The sequence below is a fragment of the Microcaecilia unicolor genome, chromosome 1, assembly GCF_901765095.1.
Source record: "Microcaecilia unicolor chromosome 1, aMicUni1.1, whole genome shotgun sequence".
Taxonomy (NCBI): domain Eukaryota; kingdom Metazoa; phylum Chordata; class Amphibia; order Gymnophiona; family Siphonopidae; genus Microcaecilia; species Microcaecilia unicolor.
Genome location: NC_044031.1, coordinates 308,859,484 through 308,879,842, shown reverse-complemented (window position 1 = coordinate 308,879,842; position 20,359 = coordinate 308,859,484). Strand labels below are relative to the sequence as shown.

Genomic DNA, 20,359 nt, shown 5'->3' with positions numbered 1-20,359 from the left:
ATTCAGTCTGACAGACGGGAGGATTCAAAGCTTGAGCAGAAGCTGTGTGGGAGGCTGAGGAACTGTGAATTAGGTGATAATAAGCATATAAACCCCTATTTATGTATTTAAAATGCTATTACCCGTTAAAATACAAAGTACTCTAGCAAGGTACAACATCAAATATCTAAAACGTGAAAAGGGGGGGGGGGTTGGATTTAGCTCACACTTTTTTTCATTCAGGTATGGTAGGTGTTTCCCTGTCCCTGGAGGGCTTAGAATAATTTTGTATATGAGACGATGGAGAGTTAAGTGACTTGCCAAGATCACAGGGAGCATCACTGGGATTTGAATCCTGGTATCCCTGAATCTCAGGCCTCAATGCTCAGAACCTAACTCCAGTACTAAAGGTGAGTAGTCCTAAGAAACAAGATGGCAAGCGATCCGCAAAATCCAACGTGGAGACAAACAAAGCAGATCAATCAGTGATATGGTTCAAAACTTTATTTTCAGAGATTCGCCCGACACAGACTGTGTTTTGCCCACAAGGGCTGCGTCAGGGGCTAATAGTCCAAGCAGGACATGAGATTGAAACGTAAAAAACCAGCAGGGTGCTTTCCTCAATCAAGGTGAGGACATCAGCTCAATACACAGGGTAAGTCTGGTCGCATCTCTCTTTTTTTTTTTCCACAGCTGAGAGATGCGACCAGACTTACCCTGTGTATTGAGCTGATGTCCTCACCTTGATTGAGGAAAGCACCCTGCTGGTTTTTTACATTTCAATCTCATGTCCTGCTTGGACTATTAGCCCCTGACGCAGCCCTTGTGGGCAAAACACAGTCTGTGTTGGGCGAATCTCTGAAAATAAAGTTTTGAACCATATCACTGATTGATCTGCTTTGTTTGTCTCCACTAAAGGTGAGTAGTGCCAGACTAGCGCTGGCATTAGTGTGCCCCAAGTTCTCTGATGGTTTCAGTGCAGGCACTGAAACCATTAGTTCAGACCGCATTTAAATGCAATGTTAAAAAAAAGTTTCCCAAGCACATTTACAGCAGGAAACTTTATGCCAGATCTGGGGCATCATAGAAGAGTTGGTAAAGGAGCTTTTTTCCCTCCAACCTGATTACCCTACCCCTGACTGCTTCCTCTATTCCCCCCCCCCCCCCCCCCCGAGCCGCAAGCCTGATCTGACTGAGACCCAACTCTATATTAAAAAATATTCCCAGGATGCACTGCACGGGCAGGTGGCCACTATTTGGAAGATGACAGTGCCCAATGACAGAAGCAAGTGGGCATTGTGCCTATCTCACTTCTTCCAGGATTAGGGGAGCACCTTGGGTTGGAGTCATGGAGTGGGGGGCAGTAGACTACCCTGGAAGTCTCTTTTTATGGGACTGAGGGGCAGGGGAACTAGACTATTGGAGGTTTTTGGGATGGGGGATTAATAACACTAATGGGTGGATATGTGGGTAGGAGGGAGGGGGAAGGCAGCCATTAGACCACCCAGGAATATTTTTTATATTGGGGGGGAGGGGTCAGGCCGGCCGTTTTGCAGCATGTTTTTTCTTCTTTTTTTTTTTAAATGTCAAGTTTCCTGTCAGTGTCTGAGCCAATCACCACTCAGGCACTGACAGGAAACTTGGCATTTCGTTCTAAGCCACAGATTACTGCTGCAATTTTAATGCAGCAGTAATTTGCATGCTTATTAGTTTGAGCTTGCTGCAGTGCAGCTATTTTTGTGCGCTAAGTTGTTGGTAGACTGAGGATTCTACCTCAAACCTTTGAGAATTGACCCCTTAGTCTGCTGTTCTCTTAATTTGTGTGCTGAGCCCCCCCAAAACCCACAACTGTACACCACTACCATAGCTCTTACAGGTGAAGGGGGGCACCTAGATGTGGGTACAGTGGGTTCGTGGTGGGTTTTGGAGAGCTCGCTGTTTCCTCCACAAACGTAACAGGTAGGGGGGTATGGGCCTGTCTGAAGTGCACTGCAGTACCCACTAAAACTGCTCCGGGGACCTTCATGCGCTGTCATGGACCTGAGTATGACATCTGAGGCTGGCATAGAGGCTGGCACGAAATGTTTTTAAAGATGTTTTTTTGAGGGTGGGAGGGGGTTAGTGACCACTGGGGGAGTAACGGGAGGTCATCCCCGATTCCCTCCAGTGGTCATCTGGTCATTTCGGGCACCTTTTTGTGATTTTTGATTATGGGTCAAAGACGTCCAAATGCTAGGCACACCCAAATCCCGTCGTCGCTATGCCTCCGACACACCCCCTTGAAATTTGGACGTCCTTGCGATGGACTGCAGTTGGAGACGTCCAAAATCGGGTTTCAATTATACCGATTTGGACGTTTCTGGGAGAAGGACGTCCATCTTCCGATTTATGTCGAAAGATAGACATCCTTCTCTTTAAAAAAAATGAGCCTGCTGATCTACTATGGTCTCTTTTGCAACCTCACTATCAGAATACCCTATCTTCCATGTTTTGGTGATACCTTTAAAAGATACCTTATTCCGAACCATGCGCTTTTGAGCGACTGTCGGCCTTCTCCCAGTTTCTAGTTTAAAAGATGCTCTATCTCCTTTTTAAATGCCAATGCCAGCAGCCTGGTCCCACAGAAGAGGAATACTTAACATGGTGGGAGGATAGGAGCAGGGACACAGGAAATACTAAACAGAGTGATAGTGACACAGAGGGAAGATGGATAGTGGACATGTAGAAAGAAGTAATGGCAAATGGACCAAGAGGCCCTGGCAAGACAAGAGAAGTCAGAGGAAAGCAGAAACCAGAGACTGGAACCACCATGACAAGGAAAATAAATGATCAGACAACAAAGGTAGAAAAAAGAACTGTATTTTCTATTTATTGATTGGAATATGTCAGTTTTTGGAATGTGCATCTGCCAGAACTAGTTTTAGACATGGCTGTGGCCCACAAGAGAAATCTCACTCATTTGACTTTCAATCTCCAGCATTACAGTGGTAAATCTCCAGCATTGGGATGTGTAGATAGAATGTATTTGGATACAGGCAGCAGATGATGTTTTGTATATTCCTGAGAATCTAGCATGTGATGTTTTTGTTCTTTCCTGAGAAAGTAGCAGAATAGCAGGTGATGTTTGTACATTCCTGAGCAGGTTCACGAGCTGTTCATGTAGAGTTGTTCTTGTAAGCAATGCATGATCATGGTTGTGTAAGAAAAATGTAACCAATAGTAATGATAATACATGTAATATCCATGAATATTCATAGAGTATATAAGAAGGGGATTGACTCCCAAATAAAGAGTTTTTTTGCCCAGACACACGAGAGGAGAGTTATTTTGCAACATCTGGTGATCCCCGACGTGATCGGTGAAAACGTGACGTACTTACTACGACTGGAACAGTCAGCGCGCCATTCCTTCTACGGAACACTGTAAGTATGGGGGGAAATTTAACATCATCACATAAACAACATGCACAGGAGCTATATACTATAACGCAAAGATATGGTTCCTCCCGAAATCCAATAACTCTTAAAGATATAGAGCGTTTAATTGAGGAAATAGTTTGTCAATGTCCCTGGTATCCAGAGAAGGGATCATTCGATCCTCAAACATGGGAAAAGATAGGGCAGCAGTTTCGTTTAGAGCCTAGAGTTTCGACTCCTATATTATTGACTTGGAGAGAGATATATTCTACTATAGTAATTCTCTCTTCTGGATTGACAGGCATTACTAACGAAAATATATCCAACAAATTGCCAGGCAAGACCTGGTCTCTTTTACCTCCCGCGACTCTTGGACCTACACCTTCTCCTCCTTCTTGTCGGCTGGCCACCGATATGGGAAGGGAAGAGCAAAACAAAACTCCTGACTTTACTACTACTACCCCTAATAAACCAATTGAAAATATCCAAAACAACAACGCTAATGATAGCGTTATTATTACCAAAACACCAAAGAGCGTAGAACGACCTAGTTTAATTCAATTAGGTATACAGCAAGCACGAAAAAATGGTGAATTCATTTGGAACGATGATCTATGGGATAATTCGGAACCTAATCCTAATTTATACCCAGTTACTAGAACTACAACAATAGAGGCAGGGAACGAAACACATCATGCAGAATGGACTGCTCTACCTTATCAAGTTTTGAGAGAATTACGTAGAGCTATCGTAGAATCAGGTTTAAAAAGTTCATTTGTTCAAGGCATGATAGAAGGGATTAGTAACGGTTACTTAATGACTCCAAAAGATTGGAAAGACCTTTTCCGTATGCTGTTAACTCCTGCGCAATATGTAGTGTGGGATAATGAATATAAGCAAGCAGCACAACTTATCACTGGGACTAATTTGGTGCCTGATCAAATTTATGGATCGGGACCATTTTCAACCCTTGATATGCAAATTCAACAAAACGATACCTGTTTTCAAGCCATAGGCACTTGTATCTTGCGAGCATTTAAAAGAACACCAGAAGGGAATAAACCAACAAAATCTTTTGCATCAATTAAACAGGGTGCAACCGAATCTTACCTTCAATTTGTTAATCGATTGCAGGAAGCTGTAACTAGGCAAATTGATAATCTTGATGCGCAAACAGAGTTATTGATTAAATTAGCCCAAGAAAATGCAAATTCAGATTGCAAAAAGGCATTGCAGACTGTAGCTCATCGCCCAGGAATTACTTTAGCAGATTTATTGAGCGCATGTGCAGATGTGGGGACTCATGGTTATTCTATGAATTTGTTAGCAGGAGCTATACAAAAAGGTAATAAGCCACAGGGGACGTGTTTTAATTGTAAGAAACCAGGACATTTTCGAGCTCAGTGTAGAGCCCCAGGAGGGGGTGCCAACTTTGCAAAAGGACCTTCTCGACCTTCTCGAAAATGTCCTCGATGTCAAAAAGGATATCATTGGGCCAATCAATGTCGCTCTAATCCAATTAATTCCACACCGCCACCCCCAAAAAACTTTGCTCCGGGTTAACTCCTAACCTCGGTCCAAAGGGAGTGCAAGGGTCTTTTGCTCATAGTACTACTGCTACACAAGGTAGTGCAGGAATTGACCTTATTGCAGCGGAATGTAAAACTGCCATCTTACCTCATGAAGTTTTGGTATATAATACTACCTTTAAAGGACCCATTCCAGCGGCTACTGTAGGTTTAGTATTACCTCGCTCCTCTGCATCGAAGGCAGGTATTCATGTTATCCCTGGAGTTATTGATGCTGATTACACAGGCATTGTTAAAATTCAAGTATGGTCCTCATCACCTTTAACAATTTCTCCCGGGGACTCGTGGGCACAATTAATTATTTTACCATATTTTACAGCACCTATTCCTTCTACTGTCTCTCGTACAGGGGGCTTTGGATCTACGCGACAGGTAAGTGCAGTTTTAAAACCGGTTTCTAATGCACGACCCACTGCTCAATTTTTATTGCAACAAAAGCCCTTTGTTGGTATATTAGATACCGGGGCGGATGTTTCTGTCATAGCTTATAAACAATGGCCTGTGGAATGGCCCATTGAAGATACTTCACATGTGACAGGAATAGGGGGAACTCAGTCAGCCTCCCAAAGTTCTCAATGGTTATCTATTACATATCCTAACGATACCAAGGTTCTAGGACATATTAAGCCCTGTATTTTACAAGTACCCTTTAATTTATGGGGTCGTGACCTTTTGGAACAATTAGATGCATCATTGATCCTACCTGATTAACAGTTCATAAATATGTCTTTTTCTCTTCCTTTGGAATGGAAAACTGACAAACCTGTTTGGGTAGAGCAGTGGCCGATTACCAGAGAAAAACTGTTGATTTTACATCAATTGGTGGAAGAACAATTACAATTAAATCACATTGAGCCTACCAATTCTCCATATAATACTCCGGTATTTGTGATCAAGAAAAAATCCGGAAAATGGAGATTTTTACATGACCTACGAGCTATTAATGCGATTTTAGAACCAATGGGCCCGTTACAATGTGGTATTCCAAATCCTAATTTGATTCCTTATGATTATCAATTAGCTATTATAGATCTGAAGGATTGTTTTTTTTCAATTCCTCTCCAGGAAAAAGATTATAAATACTTTGCTTTTACTGTACCTGTTTACAATAATGCACACCCTACTACTAGGTATTGTTGGAAAGTTTTGCCCCAGGGAATGTTAAATTCACCCACTATTTGTCAATACTATGTTCATCAAGCCTTGCAACCATTTCGTGCCTATTTCCCTCAACTTTTGGTATATCATTATATGGATGATATACTAATTGCAGGGATAACTCTTCCCCCTTCTTGGAAATCTACTTTAATTTCTATCTTGGCCTCCTCAGGATTAACAATTGCCTCAGAGAAGGTTCAAGAAAAGGAACCCTATTTATATCTAGGTTTCCGTATGACTAAAGCTGCAGCCCAACCTGTCGCTCCTCATCTCAATTTACAGTCTCCCACGACATTACATCAATTACAAGAGATTTTAGGAAATCTCAATTGGTTACGTCCCTACTTGAAACTTCCTACAGAATTTTTACAACCCCTGTTTCTCGCATTAAAAGGTCATAAAACACCTGCTGAATTAATTACACTCACTGCATCGCAACAAACAATTCTGTCACAATTGGATCAAATCTTACAAACAAAATGGACAGATAGACGAGATGCATTTGCCCTTTTTTGTTTTTGCGTTCTCAAAGACCCCACCCACCGACAACCGTTTGGTGTCTTATATCAAGATACAACTCCTCCGAAATTGATAGAATGGGTCTATTTACAGAATACTCTCCATTCTACTATTACACAATGGCCCCAGCAACTAGCCTTGCTGATTACTAAAGCTCGAGAGCGAGCAACATTCATGACTGGTTTCGACATTCTTAAACTCATCATTCCTCATTCTTTGTGGCAGTGGGAAAAAATGATTCAGTTCTCCGACGACTTGCAATTTATTTTAGCCACTTATGTTGGTATTATAGATTGCCACTATCCTAAAGACCCTCGCATACAGGGCACATCCATTTTGCCAATCACTCTTCATGATCCCATTTCTTTACGTCCACTCCCTACTGCTCTCACCGTCTTTACAGATGGTAGTCCCACTCGTGGGGTGGTTACTTGGTACAATCTGAACAAATGGCACGTCAAATTTACCTCTCCACAAACCTCTGCTCAACGTTCAGAGCTTGCTGCCATCATCCTGGCTCTTTCTTTATTTTCAGATCAACCACTGAATCTTATTGTTGACAGTCAATATTGTGCTAATCTTGTCCGTCGCATGCCCGACAGTTATGTATCATTCAAAATGGATGCCTCTTTTTATGCTTTACTGTTAACCCTCCAAGGTTACTTGGAGAATCGCCTTTCTTCTCTCTTTATAGGTCATATCCGCAGTCATCAACCTTTTCCTGGTGGTCTGTCTGAAGGGAATGCTCGAGCGGATCGCCATCTTCATTTTTTCTCCACAGCACACTGCAGTCATGAACTTCATCATCAAAATGCACCTAGCCTAGCTCGCCAGTTTCAAATTTCTTTAGAAGAAGCTAGAGCTATTATCAAAAATTGTCCACAATGTTCCTTTTCAGCTCCTACTACCTTTTTTCCTGGAGTTAATCCTCGTGGTCTGGAAGTTAATAGCCTCTGGCAAATGGACGTTACTCACTTTCCCCCTTTTGGTCAATGGTCTAAGCTTCATGTGGTTGTTGATACTCATTCTGGATTTTTGTGGGTCACTGCACAAAAAGGGGAAACTACATCTCATGTCCGCTCTCATCTTCTCCAAGCTTTTGCGGTCATGGGTGTTCCTAAAACTCTCAAGACAGACAATGCCCCTGCTTATACTTCCACCTCCTTACAGGAGTTCCTGACCCTCTGGCATATTGAGCACCTTTTTGGTATCCCCTATAACTCCACTGGTCAAGCTATTGTTGAACGTGCTAATCGCACACTGAAAACTGCTTTAAGTAATCTGACTACAAAAAAAGACGGTATTCTCCGTCATAGAGTAAGCATTGATGAATGCTTAGCACAAATCCTTTACACACTGAATCATCTCAATCTCATCAATAATCCTGCTACAAAAACTTTTTCTTCCAGATTTGAACAACATTTTCGTACTCCTGCCCCACCTTTATCTCGTCCTTTGGTCATATACCGACAACTACCTTCTGATCAGTGGAGTTCCCCTGTGCCTCTCCTTACCTGGGGTCGTGGTTACGCTGCTGTTCAAACAGATTCTGGCCCGGTGTGGATTCCAGCAAAGTGGGTGAAACCTCATGTCGTGGCATCAAGGTCTTCACAACCCAATTCCCAATTTCACACTCACCCTTCAAGGACCGCAGATGCAAACACGCAAACGGTCAGTGACTCGTCAACCTAATGCTCCTGTTACTTGGGGACAAATTAAAGCCTTGAGTCAACAAGCTACAGAGACTTTAGAAAAAGCTCATATTGAAAAGACTGATGATAACTTCGTAGTGGCTATTATTGCAGCGCTTAATGCTAATTCCATTACATTGCTTCTACTGTGTTGTTGTTTGTACATACCTTGTGGACAGTCACAATTACTTCCCACAAAAAATATTTGGGAAGCGTTTGCAATTTCACTGAACCAAACTGATTTCTGTCTTTCTCATCAAAAGGCAGTTGGAGAAGTTTTGGCAACTTGCCTGATTCCAGTATGTCATGATCCTAAAGATATGCAAAATGATACTTGGTTTTATTCACAGCTTCCTGTTAATTCATCCTATCGAAATGCTTCTTATGAATACCATAATTGGGGAACACAAACCCTGTTGCCGCCTACTTTGGCAATGCATGTGAGAACCAATCAAATAGCTAGTATCAATATGACATGTGCTCGTATGGTTAATTGTACCCGATCAAATTGTGTTAATTTTGGACCAACTTTGTTAAATTGTAGCTCCTACGAAAATGTTTCATATATTTATAAATTTACTCATTTACCCCCTGGCTGGTTTTGGTCATGTGGAATGTATACCTTTAATTATATTCCAGCTAATATATCTGATGGTACTACATGCTGTCTAAGTCGACTCACTATGGTACTTCCCAGTAAACATATTTTATTTTCTAACTCCTCACATATGCGATCCAAGCGTATGACCCTTGCTGCCAATTGCAATGATAATGTTAAATTTCTGAGTCAAACTGAATATCTGGCACTTGCATTTTCATTAATAGGTGTCCCTGCATTGGCAGCGGCAAATGCAAAAAATATTCGTGAATTAGCCTGTTGGGCAATTAAATCAATCAATGCAACCTCCACTGCTATTAGTTTACTTAATGCTGAGCAACAGCAATTACGTCATGGAGTTTTACAAAATCGAGCAGCCATTGATTATCTTTTATTACTTAACCATCATGGTTGCGAAGAGTTTCAGGACATGTGCTGTTTTAATTTATCTGACAATTCAAAGGCCATTGACAAACAATTAGCTTTCCTACGGAATTTAACTACTCATATTACTATTCATAATAACCTACTCTCTGATGTATGGGATCAATTGTGGCAATGGATCCCTTGGACCTGGCTCCGCCCTATTATCCAGTATTTAGTCATTGGTATTTTTGTTTTCACTATTTTTTGCTGTTGTATACAATGCATTCTTAACCTTTTTTCTTTATGTTTTCCTCGTCCATTCGCTCCAACACGTCACTCTGCTCAATATGTTTATAAGCTATTACAAACATCTCCACCTCCATCTCCAGCTGGCACACCACGGAGATTTCATTAAAAAAAAAAAAAAAGGTGGAGATGTAGATAGAATGTATTTGGATACAGGCAGCAGATGATGTTTTGTATATTCCTGAGAATCTAGCATGTGATGTTTTTGTTCTTTCCTGAGAAAGTAGCAGAATAGCAGGTGATGTTTGTACATTCCTGAGCAGGTTCACGAGCTGTTCATGTAGAGTTGTTCTTGTAAGCAATGCATGATCATGGTTGTGTAAGAAAAATGTAACCAATAGTAATGATAATACATGTAATATCCATGAATATTCATAGAGTATATAAGAAGGGGATTGACTCCCAAATAAAGAGTTTTTTTGCCCAGACACACGAGAGGAGAGTTATTTTGCAACAGGGATGGGCCACCCTTGGCATCTCCGATATATAATGGATGAAATTCTGATAGATAATGGTTTTGGAGGTTCAGTTGTAATGTCTACTGTTATAAATAGCCCCCAGATAACCTGAGAACTTATACAAAAAGAACTTATGAAACCAGATTTGGTGAAACAAGTCTTAATTAATTTATTATTTCAAAATACACCTTTGCAAAGATGGGTGCCTCTAGAAGCAAGAGGCGCACCCCTCTGTAACATTTACAGGTTATATACCCTTTCTTTTTGGTTACATTAAGTATCTGCCCCTAAGTTTCCCATTGGATATTGATCACATTTACCAACCCCTAATACAGCATTGCTAATTATCATGACAGTCCTCTAAAAATTTTCCATCACCCAAGCAGCTAAGTCTCTATCCATTGTTAGTTCTGCTTGGCTTGCATTTTTGTATCTTTAAACCTTTATGTGAGAGCTTTGCATAGTTCAGCACATGGCATGTTCCACCTTCCCCTTTGTCCATAGTCTTACAGCTTCATGGTCTCATGCTTAGATACATTGTAGTTTCAGCTCTTTGGGCTTCTTACCCCTCCTTTCTTCTCTCTCTCCCTGACTCAGCATTTTTATCACTTTGCACACATTACTTTAAACTAACAGAGTTTCTTTTGTTAATGATTTTAGAAAGCAATAATATGGTGATTTCTGGTAGAAAGGGCCTACAGATTCTCTCTGTATTATACTGAAAATTTAAGAGAGGTTTCTGTCATTTTGCCTTGGCAGCTACCCTGTAGGAAAAATGTATCAATTTCATGAAATGTTACATCACTGATCTAAGGAGAGGGAGGTGGGCAGCACCTGATGTTAATTATTCACAGAAGGAAAGACAGGCAGATTGATGGAGTCATATGTACACACGTTGGGAATATTATCCATTAAAGGGAACAAAAGTAAAGTGAGTTTAGTAATGTAAGCACACAAAGGTTAACTGAAGCGAATCAGGGAGCCAGAGAGAATTACTAACAGAGGAACATACTGACAGTGACCTTTTGACTGGGAATTGTGTAACCCACTGTCCTATTTGAGCCCTGTATGGAAGGAACCCAGCATAGACAGCATCATGAGTCCATCATACTGGAGAATGTCCTGATTTGTAGAGTCCTGTGTGGGGTGGAGCTGATAAATTGCTATTTAAGGGAGGGCAGTGCTGTGTGTGTAAACTTGTCCTTGGTTGCCTGTATCTCATAACCCCACCAAGAGACCCGTTGGAGCTGAAGAGTTAGTGTGAGAGCTAAGAACCTTGAGAGAGGAGCATGATTTAAGCTTTGCTGTTAATTGCTTGGCCTGTATTGACCTGGAGCTTGGAGAGTCTCATCACAACCTGAACTTAAATGTAGGATGCTGTCTGCCTGCAGCTGGTGATTCCTTCCAGGGTGAAGCCCTGAAAGGCTTAGACAGTGAATGCTGGATCCAATTCTCCATTGATGGTGACTTACACCTACCTTGGGGAGAGTGATTGTGGAATACCAACTGGTTGCAGGTCAGGTGAAAGGTGTTGTGTATGAGTGCATAGCCCAATAAGGAAAGACTAAGTGCTCATGTGACTTTATAAGATCAGAGATGAGTACCATCAGTCATATCCTGTGAATTCCCATGACCTTTGTTACAGATTGCTTCTGGTTTAATAAAGTTCTGTTGTTTTCTTTGACTCTCCTGACGACTGTGTGGTTCCTGCATGTGATCTGGAGGGACCCTGGTTTGAGTAGTGCACACCCAGTCTCCCGAATCCCCAAGATCTGCTCATGGAGTCCACCTCCTGAGCACAAACCCGCTTCTGGGTGAGAGGAGCGGGTTACAACTATATTTTGGGTTTTCAGGTCTCTGATGGTTAGAGATTCTGTGTCGTCTTGTGGTTGAGCCAGGAGTTTGCTATTGGCAAAATCCTGGTACTGCTGGTTGCAGAGCTTTGTTAAGAGCTGGTACTCTGGGCTACAACAGGGAAAAGTACCCTATGAGCTCTTCCTGAAGACTGGCAGAGAAGAGATTGCCCTCTGTAAGGGGAACCCTGGGACTGTTGGTCATGGAGTTTTTCTAAGAGCTGGTATTCCGGCCCACAGTAGGAACCCTAGAGGTATATCAGGAAAATGATATACCTCCAGCAGCATAGGAGACCCTTGGGAGTGGGCTTAGAGCACGTCAGCCCCTGGGAGCCAACTCAGAGCAAGGTCTTGAGAGGCACTTCGGGGGTGCCAAAGGCCCAGTGGCGAAAAGCTTCCAGGGTACAATCGACACCAGGAGCAAAGCAGAGGAGGCAGCCCCAGGAAGTGGAATCAGCATTTAGAGCTTGGCAGTGGGGACAGGCCAAGTCAGTTTGACTAAGTTGGATGTTTAGCAGGCACCAGCCCAGAGTACGTCAGCAAGAGAGGAAGACTTGAGGACTTGGTGGGGGAAGACCAGGGAAGGATACAAGGAAGGAGTAAGGGGTGGGGCACAGGCCACACTGCCACACCCACACAAAGACTCAGTCTAGAGTGACAGAAAGGAATCAGGAGTTGCTGCTGAGGCAAAGGACTAAAGGATTAAAAGAATGCTGAACTAATTGGTCAAAAGAGTACTGGCTATAAGAAAAAGTAATTGGTTAGGAGTGTTGGTATTAGACTGTGTGGTATATGGTTTAGTCTTTTACACATTTCAGTGGTTATCTCATAACAAAGCTGTAAACATGACTAATCTTTCAACGCCTTTATATATCTGTATAGCAAAAAACCTGTACATAGTTCAATAGAACTGTTAAATCTTATGACGGCCTTGTTCACAGCAATCTCTTTGGATTTTCCTGGAAGATGGTAAACCCACCCATTAATGTTTTTCTTCCCAGTGACCAACGGAGTCTGTCCTGGGGGATTTCAGCCCGGTCGGGCCCTGGACTCAGGGAACGTTAATAATAACCTCCCAATACTCTCTGCCATTTCCATTCCAATGAAATTGCAGAAACAAAAAGGGAAGAACAGGCTGATTGGGAGAACATGATATTGGAAAATACATTTTACTTCCCTTCCCATAGGAAATCAAAGGAGATGTGCCGATAAAAGGGAGGCTACCTGGTCTTTCTCTTGCCTTGAGACCCAGAGTACATCTCTTCAGGGTATTGGCCTCAGGGAAGATAATGAAACCTGTGTATCACTGTATCTAGGTGGATGGACAACCTGTGGGGGAGAGTCAAAGGGAGAATGCAGTCCAATGATAAAGGGTATATAGAATGGTTTCAGCTGCTGAGTTCTCCAAATGTCTTTTCTCAGGCCCATAAACTTTTACCTGCTCCTAAATACATTGAGCAGTGGTCAAATATTCCCTTATAAACAATAGTAGATATTTGCTAAAGCATCAAATCCAGCTGCTTTGCCAGATGGAGTCCCTTCTCTGGGGTAGATCAATCCTTACATTTTTATTTGAAGCCATTTTTGTTTAGGAGATATAGTACTTTCTGATTTCTAAATACAAAAAAGTCACCAAACCAAGTAGAATGTCCCTATTATAAAGCATTCTGGGAGTTTCCAAGGAGCTGGAAAAGTTAGGAGTCACCTGCCTCCATTACTTGCAATCAGATTATTAGACTTAGACCATGCTAGTGCAAATAAAAAGAGGAGTCTGTTTTCTGAAATTGATTTCTGATTTATTTTGTTCCCAGGACGGCTGGTGGATGCCTACAAAAACTACGAGCTGATCTTCTATGTGGCTGGTGTGGCAGTGACCTTCTCGGCCTTATTCCTGGCCACTGCAACATATTACTGCCTGAGAAAGACGCAAGAGCCAGAACCCCCACCACCAGAGAACCACAGGAAGGCCAGTGACCTTCCAGAACAACCAGATACTCCTGAGCCTCCAGAAGAACACAGTGGGGAGCAGAACCTGACCAAGGTAGAGCAACCAGAGACTGACCCTGGACCCTCAGAGAATAGAACAGCAGCAGAGGAAGACCAGCTGGAAGAGGGAGCTCCTGCTAAGGAGGGTGCTGGCCAGAATGGTAGTTTTGACCAGACAGCTGAGAGAAGCTCATCTTAGTTTGTACAGCAGTTGAATACATGTAATCCAAAAAAGGGTGTAGGCAGAGAATTAGCAGAAGATAATGTGTTTGTACATGGCTTGTGAGCAGCTGGTAGACTCACCAGTGGCAGCTTGCGTTAGTTACTCCTGCAGTCTTTGTCTTGGTAAAATCATAAAAATAGCAGTTTTCCTTTAAGGTAGCTTGTAATAAAATGGCAGATGAAGTTTAATGTTGTTAATTAGAAAGCGATGCACAAAACAGATCAGACTTCTATACAGAGTAATGAGCTCATGCTTGACCATTTTATTAAGGAAAGAGATGATGGAAACACTGTGATAGTTCTCATAAAACAGTGAACTAGAATGCACTGGCAATCAAAATGCATTCCAAAGATCCAGTCATTGAATAACGGTGACACCTAGTGGCCAAATTTAGGACCCACGATTGCAAGGTGTTGGAGGGTATTCTAGAGGTCGGCCCTGGCAGCAGACCTTTGCTTCAGTGACTAGATTAATGAAAGCTGGCAGGAAATAAGGGAAATATCCTTGTGTAGGTGCAAACGAGGAGTCATGATGCCCAATCTTAGCCCTGGTCCAGTTGAACTGGGAGTTCAAAGTCAAGATGAAACTATAGGGTCAACAAATAATAAACGATAATAGAATGTTAGAAACAGGGCTGGTCCAGCGGCTCAGTGAGCACTGCCATGTGTAAAGTCTCCAGTTCTATTCCCAAATCAACTCTTCTGATCCCTGGCTCAGCTGTGGCTGAGGATGCTATGGAAGCCATTGTTCACAGTCCCCAAAGGGAAGGGTGTCATGCTTATCACTCATGGGGGCAGCAACGAGTAACTGTAATGATTACTTTTGTGCAAATGTAATGAAATAACTGTAATATATTACATTTTTCAGTAAAGCGAAGATACATACCTGTAAGCAGGTATTCTCCGAGGACAGCAGGCTGATTGTTCTCACGACTGAGTCGGTGTCCACAGCAGCCCAGGAACGGCAATTTTTCAAAGTAAAAATAAACAAAGATTGCCAGAGCCTTCCAGCGCACACATCGCACGGCCATCTTCCTGCCTGTCGCGCGAGAGTCCCGCTCAGTTAGATCAAAAAGCAATAGCAAGGAGAAGGACAACTCCAAAGGGGAGGAGGGCGGGTTTGTGAGAACAATCAGCTTGCTGTCCTCAGAGAATATCTTCGCTTTCTCCGAGGACAAGCAGGCTGCTTGTTCTCACGACTGGGGTATCCCTAGCACCCAGGCTCACTCAAAACAACAAAGAAAGGTCAATTGGGCCTCGCAACGGCGAGGACATAACAAGGATTGACCTACGAACTACAACAGCTGAGAGTGCAGCCTGGAACAGAATAAAAATGGGCCTAGGGGGGGTGGAGTTGGATTCTAAACCCTGAACAGATTCTACAGCACCAACTGCCCAAACCAACTGTCGCGTCGGGTACTGCTAAAGGCAGTAGTGAGATGTGAATATGTGGATTGATGACCACGTCGCAGCTTTGCAAATCTCTTCCATAGTGGCTGACTTCAAGTGGGCCACCGACGCTGCCATGGCTCTAACACTATGAGCAGTGACATGACCCTCAAGAGTCAGCCCAGCTTGGGTATAAGTGAAGGAAATGCAATCTGCTAGCCAACTGGAAATGATGCGTTTCCCGACTGCGACTCCCCTTCTGTTGGGATCAAAAGAAACATTTGGGCGGACTGTCTGAAGGGGCTTGTCCGCTCCACGTAAAAGGCCAATGCTCTCTTGAAGTCCAAGGTGTGCAACTGACGTTTAGCAGGGTGGGTATGAGGACAGGGAAAAATGTTGGCAAGACAGTTGACTGGTTCAGATGGAACTCCAACACCACCTTCGGCAAGAACTTAGGGTGCGTGCGGAGGACTACTCTGTTGTGATAAAACTTTAGATAAGGATCATGCACTACCAAGGCTTGAAGCTCACTGACTCTACGAGCTGAAGTAACAGCCACCAAGAAAATGACCTTCCAGGTCAAGTACTTCAGATGGCAGGAATTCAGTGACTCAAAAGGAGGCTTCATCAGCTGGGTGAGAACAACATTGAGATCCCATGACACTGGTGGAGGTTTGACAGGGGGCTTTGACAAAAACAAACCTTTCATGAAGCAAACTAAAGGCTGTCCAAAGATAGGCTTACCTTCTACCGGTTGATGATAAGCACTAATTGCACTAAGATGAACTCATACGGAGTTGGTCTTAAGACCAGACTTTAACAAGTGTAGAAGGTATTCAAGCAGGGTCTGTGTAGGACAAGAGCAAGGATCTAGGGCCTTGCTATCACATCAGACGGCAAACCTCCTCCATTTGAAAAAGTAGCACCTCTTCGTAGAATCTTTCCTGGAAGCAAGCAAAACCCGGGAGACACCCTCAGAGAGACCCAAGGAAGCAAATTCTACGCTCTCAACATTCAGGCTGTGAGAGCCAGAGACCGGAGGTTGGGATGCAGAAGCGCCCCCTTGTCCTGAGTTATGAGGGTTGGAAAACAGTCCAATCTACACGGCTCTTCGAAGGACAACTCCAGAAGAAGAGGGAACCAAATCTGAAGCGGCCAGAAGGGAGCAATCAGAATCATGGTTCCGCGGTCTTGCTTGAGTTTCAGCAAAGTCTTTTCCACTAGAGGTATGGGAGGACATGTGTACAAAAGGCCCTTCTCCCAATGTAGGAGAAAGGCATCCAGCGTTAGTCTGTCGTGGGCCTGAAGTCTGGAACAGAACTGAGGGACTTTGTGATTGACCCGAGTGGCAAAAAGATCCACCGAGGGGGTGCCCCACTCTCAGAAGATCTTGCATACAACGCCCGAATTGAGCGACCACTCGTGAGGTTGCATTATTTTGCTCAATCTATTGGCCAGACTGTTGTTTACGCCTGCCAGATATGTGGCTTGGAGAAACATGCCGTAACGACAAGCCCAAAGCCACATTTGGACGGCTTCCCAACTCAGGGGGCGAGATCCGGTGCCCCCCTGCTTGTTGATATAGTACATCGCAACCTGATTGTCTGTCTGAATTTGGATAATTTGATAGGACAGCCGATCTCTGAAAGCCTTTAGAGCATTCCAGACCGCTCACAACTCCAGGAGATTGATCTGAAGACCTTCTTCCTGGAGGGACCAAACTCCTTGAGTGTGAAGCCCATCTACATGAGCTCCACACCCCAGGAGGGATGCATCCGTTGTCAGCACTTTTTGTGGCTGAGGAATTTGAAAAGGATGTCCCAAGGTCAAATTGGACCGAATTCCACTGAAAGGAATTGTGAAAATCGGTGGACAGCTGGATTGCATCCTCTAGATCCCCTGCAGCTTGATACCACTGAGAAGCTAGGGTCCATTGAGCTGATCTCATGCGAAGACAAGCCATGGTGTCACATGAACTGTGGAGGCCATATGGCCTAGAAGTCTCAACATCTGCCGAGCTGTGATCTGCTGAGACATTCTGGCCATGGAAACTAGAGACAGAAGATTGTCTGCTCTTGCTTCTGGAAGATAGGCACGAGGCGTCTGCGAGTCCAGTAGAGCTCCTATAAATTCCAGTTTCTGAACAGGGAAAAGATGGGACTTGGGGTAATTTATAACAAACCCGAGTAGCTCCAGCAGTTGAATAGTCATCTGCGTGGACTGTAGAGCTCCTGCCTCTGAGGTGTTCTTCACCAGCCAAATCGTCGAGATAAGGGAACACATGCACTCCCAGTCTGCGTAGTGACACTGCAACTACTGCCAGGCATTTTGTAAAGACCCTGGGTGCAGACACCAGACCAAAGGGCAGCACACAATACTGGAAGTGCTGCACTCCCAGACGGAATCGAAGATACTTCCTGTGAGCTGGAAGTATCGAGATGTGTGTATAAGCATCCTTTAAGTCCAGAGCGCATAGCCAATTGTTATCCTGAATCATGGGAAGCAGGGTGCCCAGGGAAACCATCCTGAACTTTTGTGGGAGTAAAAATTTGTTCAGGGCCCTTAAGTCTAGGATGGGACGCATCCCCCATTTTCTTTTGCACAAGCAAGTACCTGGAATACAATCCCTGCCTTCTTGCCCTGGTGGAACTGGCTGGACCGCATTGGCGCTGAAAAGGGCGGAGAGTTCCTCTGTAAGTACCTGCCTGTGCTGAAAGCTGAAGGACTGAGCTCCCGGTGGGCAATTTGGAGGTCTGGAGATCAAATTGAGGGAGTGTCCTAACCAGACAATTTGAAGAACCCACCGATCGGAGGTTATGAGAGGCCACCTTTGGTGAAAAAATTTTAACCTGCCCCCCGACCGGCAAGTCGACCGGCATGGACACCTTTATAGCAGCTATGCTCAGCTGGAGCCAGTCAAAAGCCCGTCCCTTGCTTTTGCTGGGGAGCTGCAGGGGCCTGCCTTGGCGAACGCTGTTGATGAGAACGAGCGCGCTGGGGATGAGCCTGAGAAGGCTGTCGAGAAGGATTGTACCTATGCTTGTTATAAGCATAGGGAGCATTCTTCCTTCCCCGGAAAAATCGTCTACCTGATGAGGTAGTACCAGAAGGCGCCCGGTGGGAGAGATTGTCCACAGCGGTTTCCCACTGAATGATCGGATCGACCACTTGTTTGACTATCTCATCAAAAATATTATCCCCCCGGCAAGTAGTATCGCAATCCGCTGCTGGATTCGATTGTCCAGGTCAGAGGCACGCAGCCATGAGAGTCTGCGCATCACTTTAACTTGGGCAGCGGTCCTGGATGCAACATCAAAAGAACCGTAAGCATCCCTGGACAGGAATTTACGACACGCCTTCTGCTGCCTGACCACCTCCTGAAACGGCTTGGCCTGCTCCGGAGGGAGCTTATCAACTAAGTCCGCCGGTTGCTTCACCATGTTCCGCAAGTGAATGCTCATGTAGAGCTGGTAAGATGAATTTTGGCCACGAGCATAGAGGACTAATAGGCCTTTCTCCCAAAAGAGTCCAGGGTTCTAGATTCTCTCCCCGGAGGCACTGAGGCAAAGTCTCTAGAACTCCTGGCTCTCTTGAGAATGGAATCCACAACCATAGAGTCATGATGTAACTGCGACTTCATCAACTCTGGTTCTCCGTGAATCGGATATTGGGACTCAGCTTTCTTGGGGATAGTGGGATTACTTAGGGGTTTCATCCAGTTCCGCATAAGAGTCTCCTTGAGCACATAATGCAAAGGAACCGTGGATGACTCCTTAGGTGGCGAAGGATAGTCAAGGACCTCGAGCATCTCAGTCCTGGGCTCATCCTCAGAAATCACTGGGAAGGGAATAGCCACAGACATTTCCCGGACAAATGAAGAGAAAGAAAGACACTCCGGGGGAGAAAGCTTTTTTTCTGGAGAAGGAGTAGGATCAGAGGGAAGACCACAAGACTCCTCAGAAGAGAAATACCTGGGATCTTGCCCTTCATCCCACGAGGCATCCTCATCGGTATCGGACAAGAGTTCCTTAACTGCAGTCCGAAACCGGGCCCGCCTCGATGCCGAGGAACCATGTCCTCGATGGCGATGTTGAGAAGTCGACTCCCATGCCGGCGGTGATGAAGCTCTCTCCAGCGATATCGACGGAGAGTCGACCTGGGTGGCAGCTGAGGCCGATGCCGCAGGCGGCACCGGCATCGGAGACCTCACCACAGGCGGAGAGCCAGCTGCCGCTTCTATCGATGGTACAGAGGGCGCAAACACCCCCGGTACTAGAGCAGACTGACGCAGCAACCCTTCCAGAAGACCTGGAAGAATGGCTCAGATGCGCTCGTCCAGAGTCGCTGTCGCAGAAGGCTGCGGTATCGGTGCAGGAATCAGCAGCAGAATCTGTAGAGGTTGAGGCGGTACCGGGCTGCCCGAAGACCGACACACCAACACCTCTTGGATGGAGGTTGAGCGTTCCTCCCGGCGTTGACACTTCACGGATGCCGAATCCTTTGACGCCACGGAGCTCCCAGTACCGTGCTCAGGAGACCGATGACGGTGCTTCTTAGTCTTCGCTCAATGCATGTCATCGATACTCCTTGGTACCGACGTGGAATCCGCACGCCTCCTCTGGGTCGGGTCCAAGAGTGGTCGGTCCCGGTGGGCCTGCCCAGCAGGAGTCTTCAAGACAGGTGGAGACCCACTCGACGGCTCACTGCTCCCAGCGTGTGATGGTCTCCGGACACCCATTACCTGCGCTCCTGAAGTCGATGCCATCCCCGGTGCCGACATCGACGCCACCAACTTCGGTACCGCTGTCGACGTCGAGGAACTGGACGAA

At 44.7% G+C, this 20,359-nt stretch overlaps 1 protein-coding gene across 1 annotated transcript in view; it reads left to right on the top strand.

Annotated features, from left to right (window-relative positions):
• Positions 1–14,380, top strand: part of SLC16A8 (solute carrier family 16 member 8) — a 34,354-nt gene extending 19,974 nt beyond the window's left edge. The window contains exon 4 of the mRNA XM_030190046.1: positions 13,745–14,380. Coding sequence (XP_030045906.1) covers positions 13,745–14,118 — 374 coding nt within the window. The 3' untranslated portion in view covers positions 14,119–14,380. The remainder of the gene's footprint in view (positions 1–13,744) is intronic.
• Positions 14,381–20,359: the final 5,979 nt, after the last annotated feature.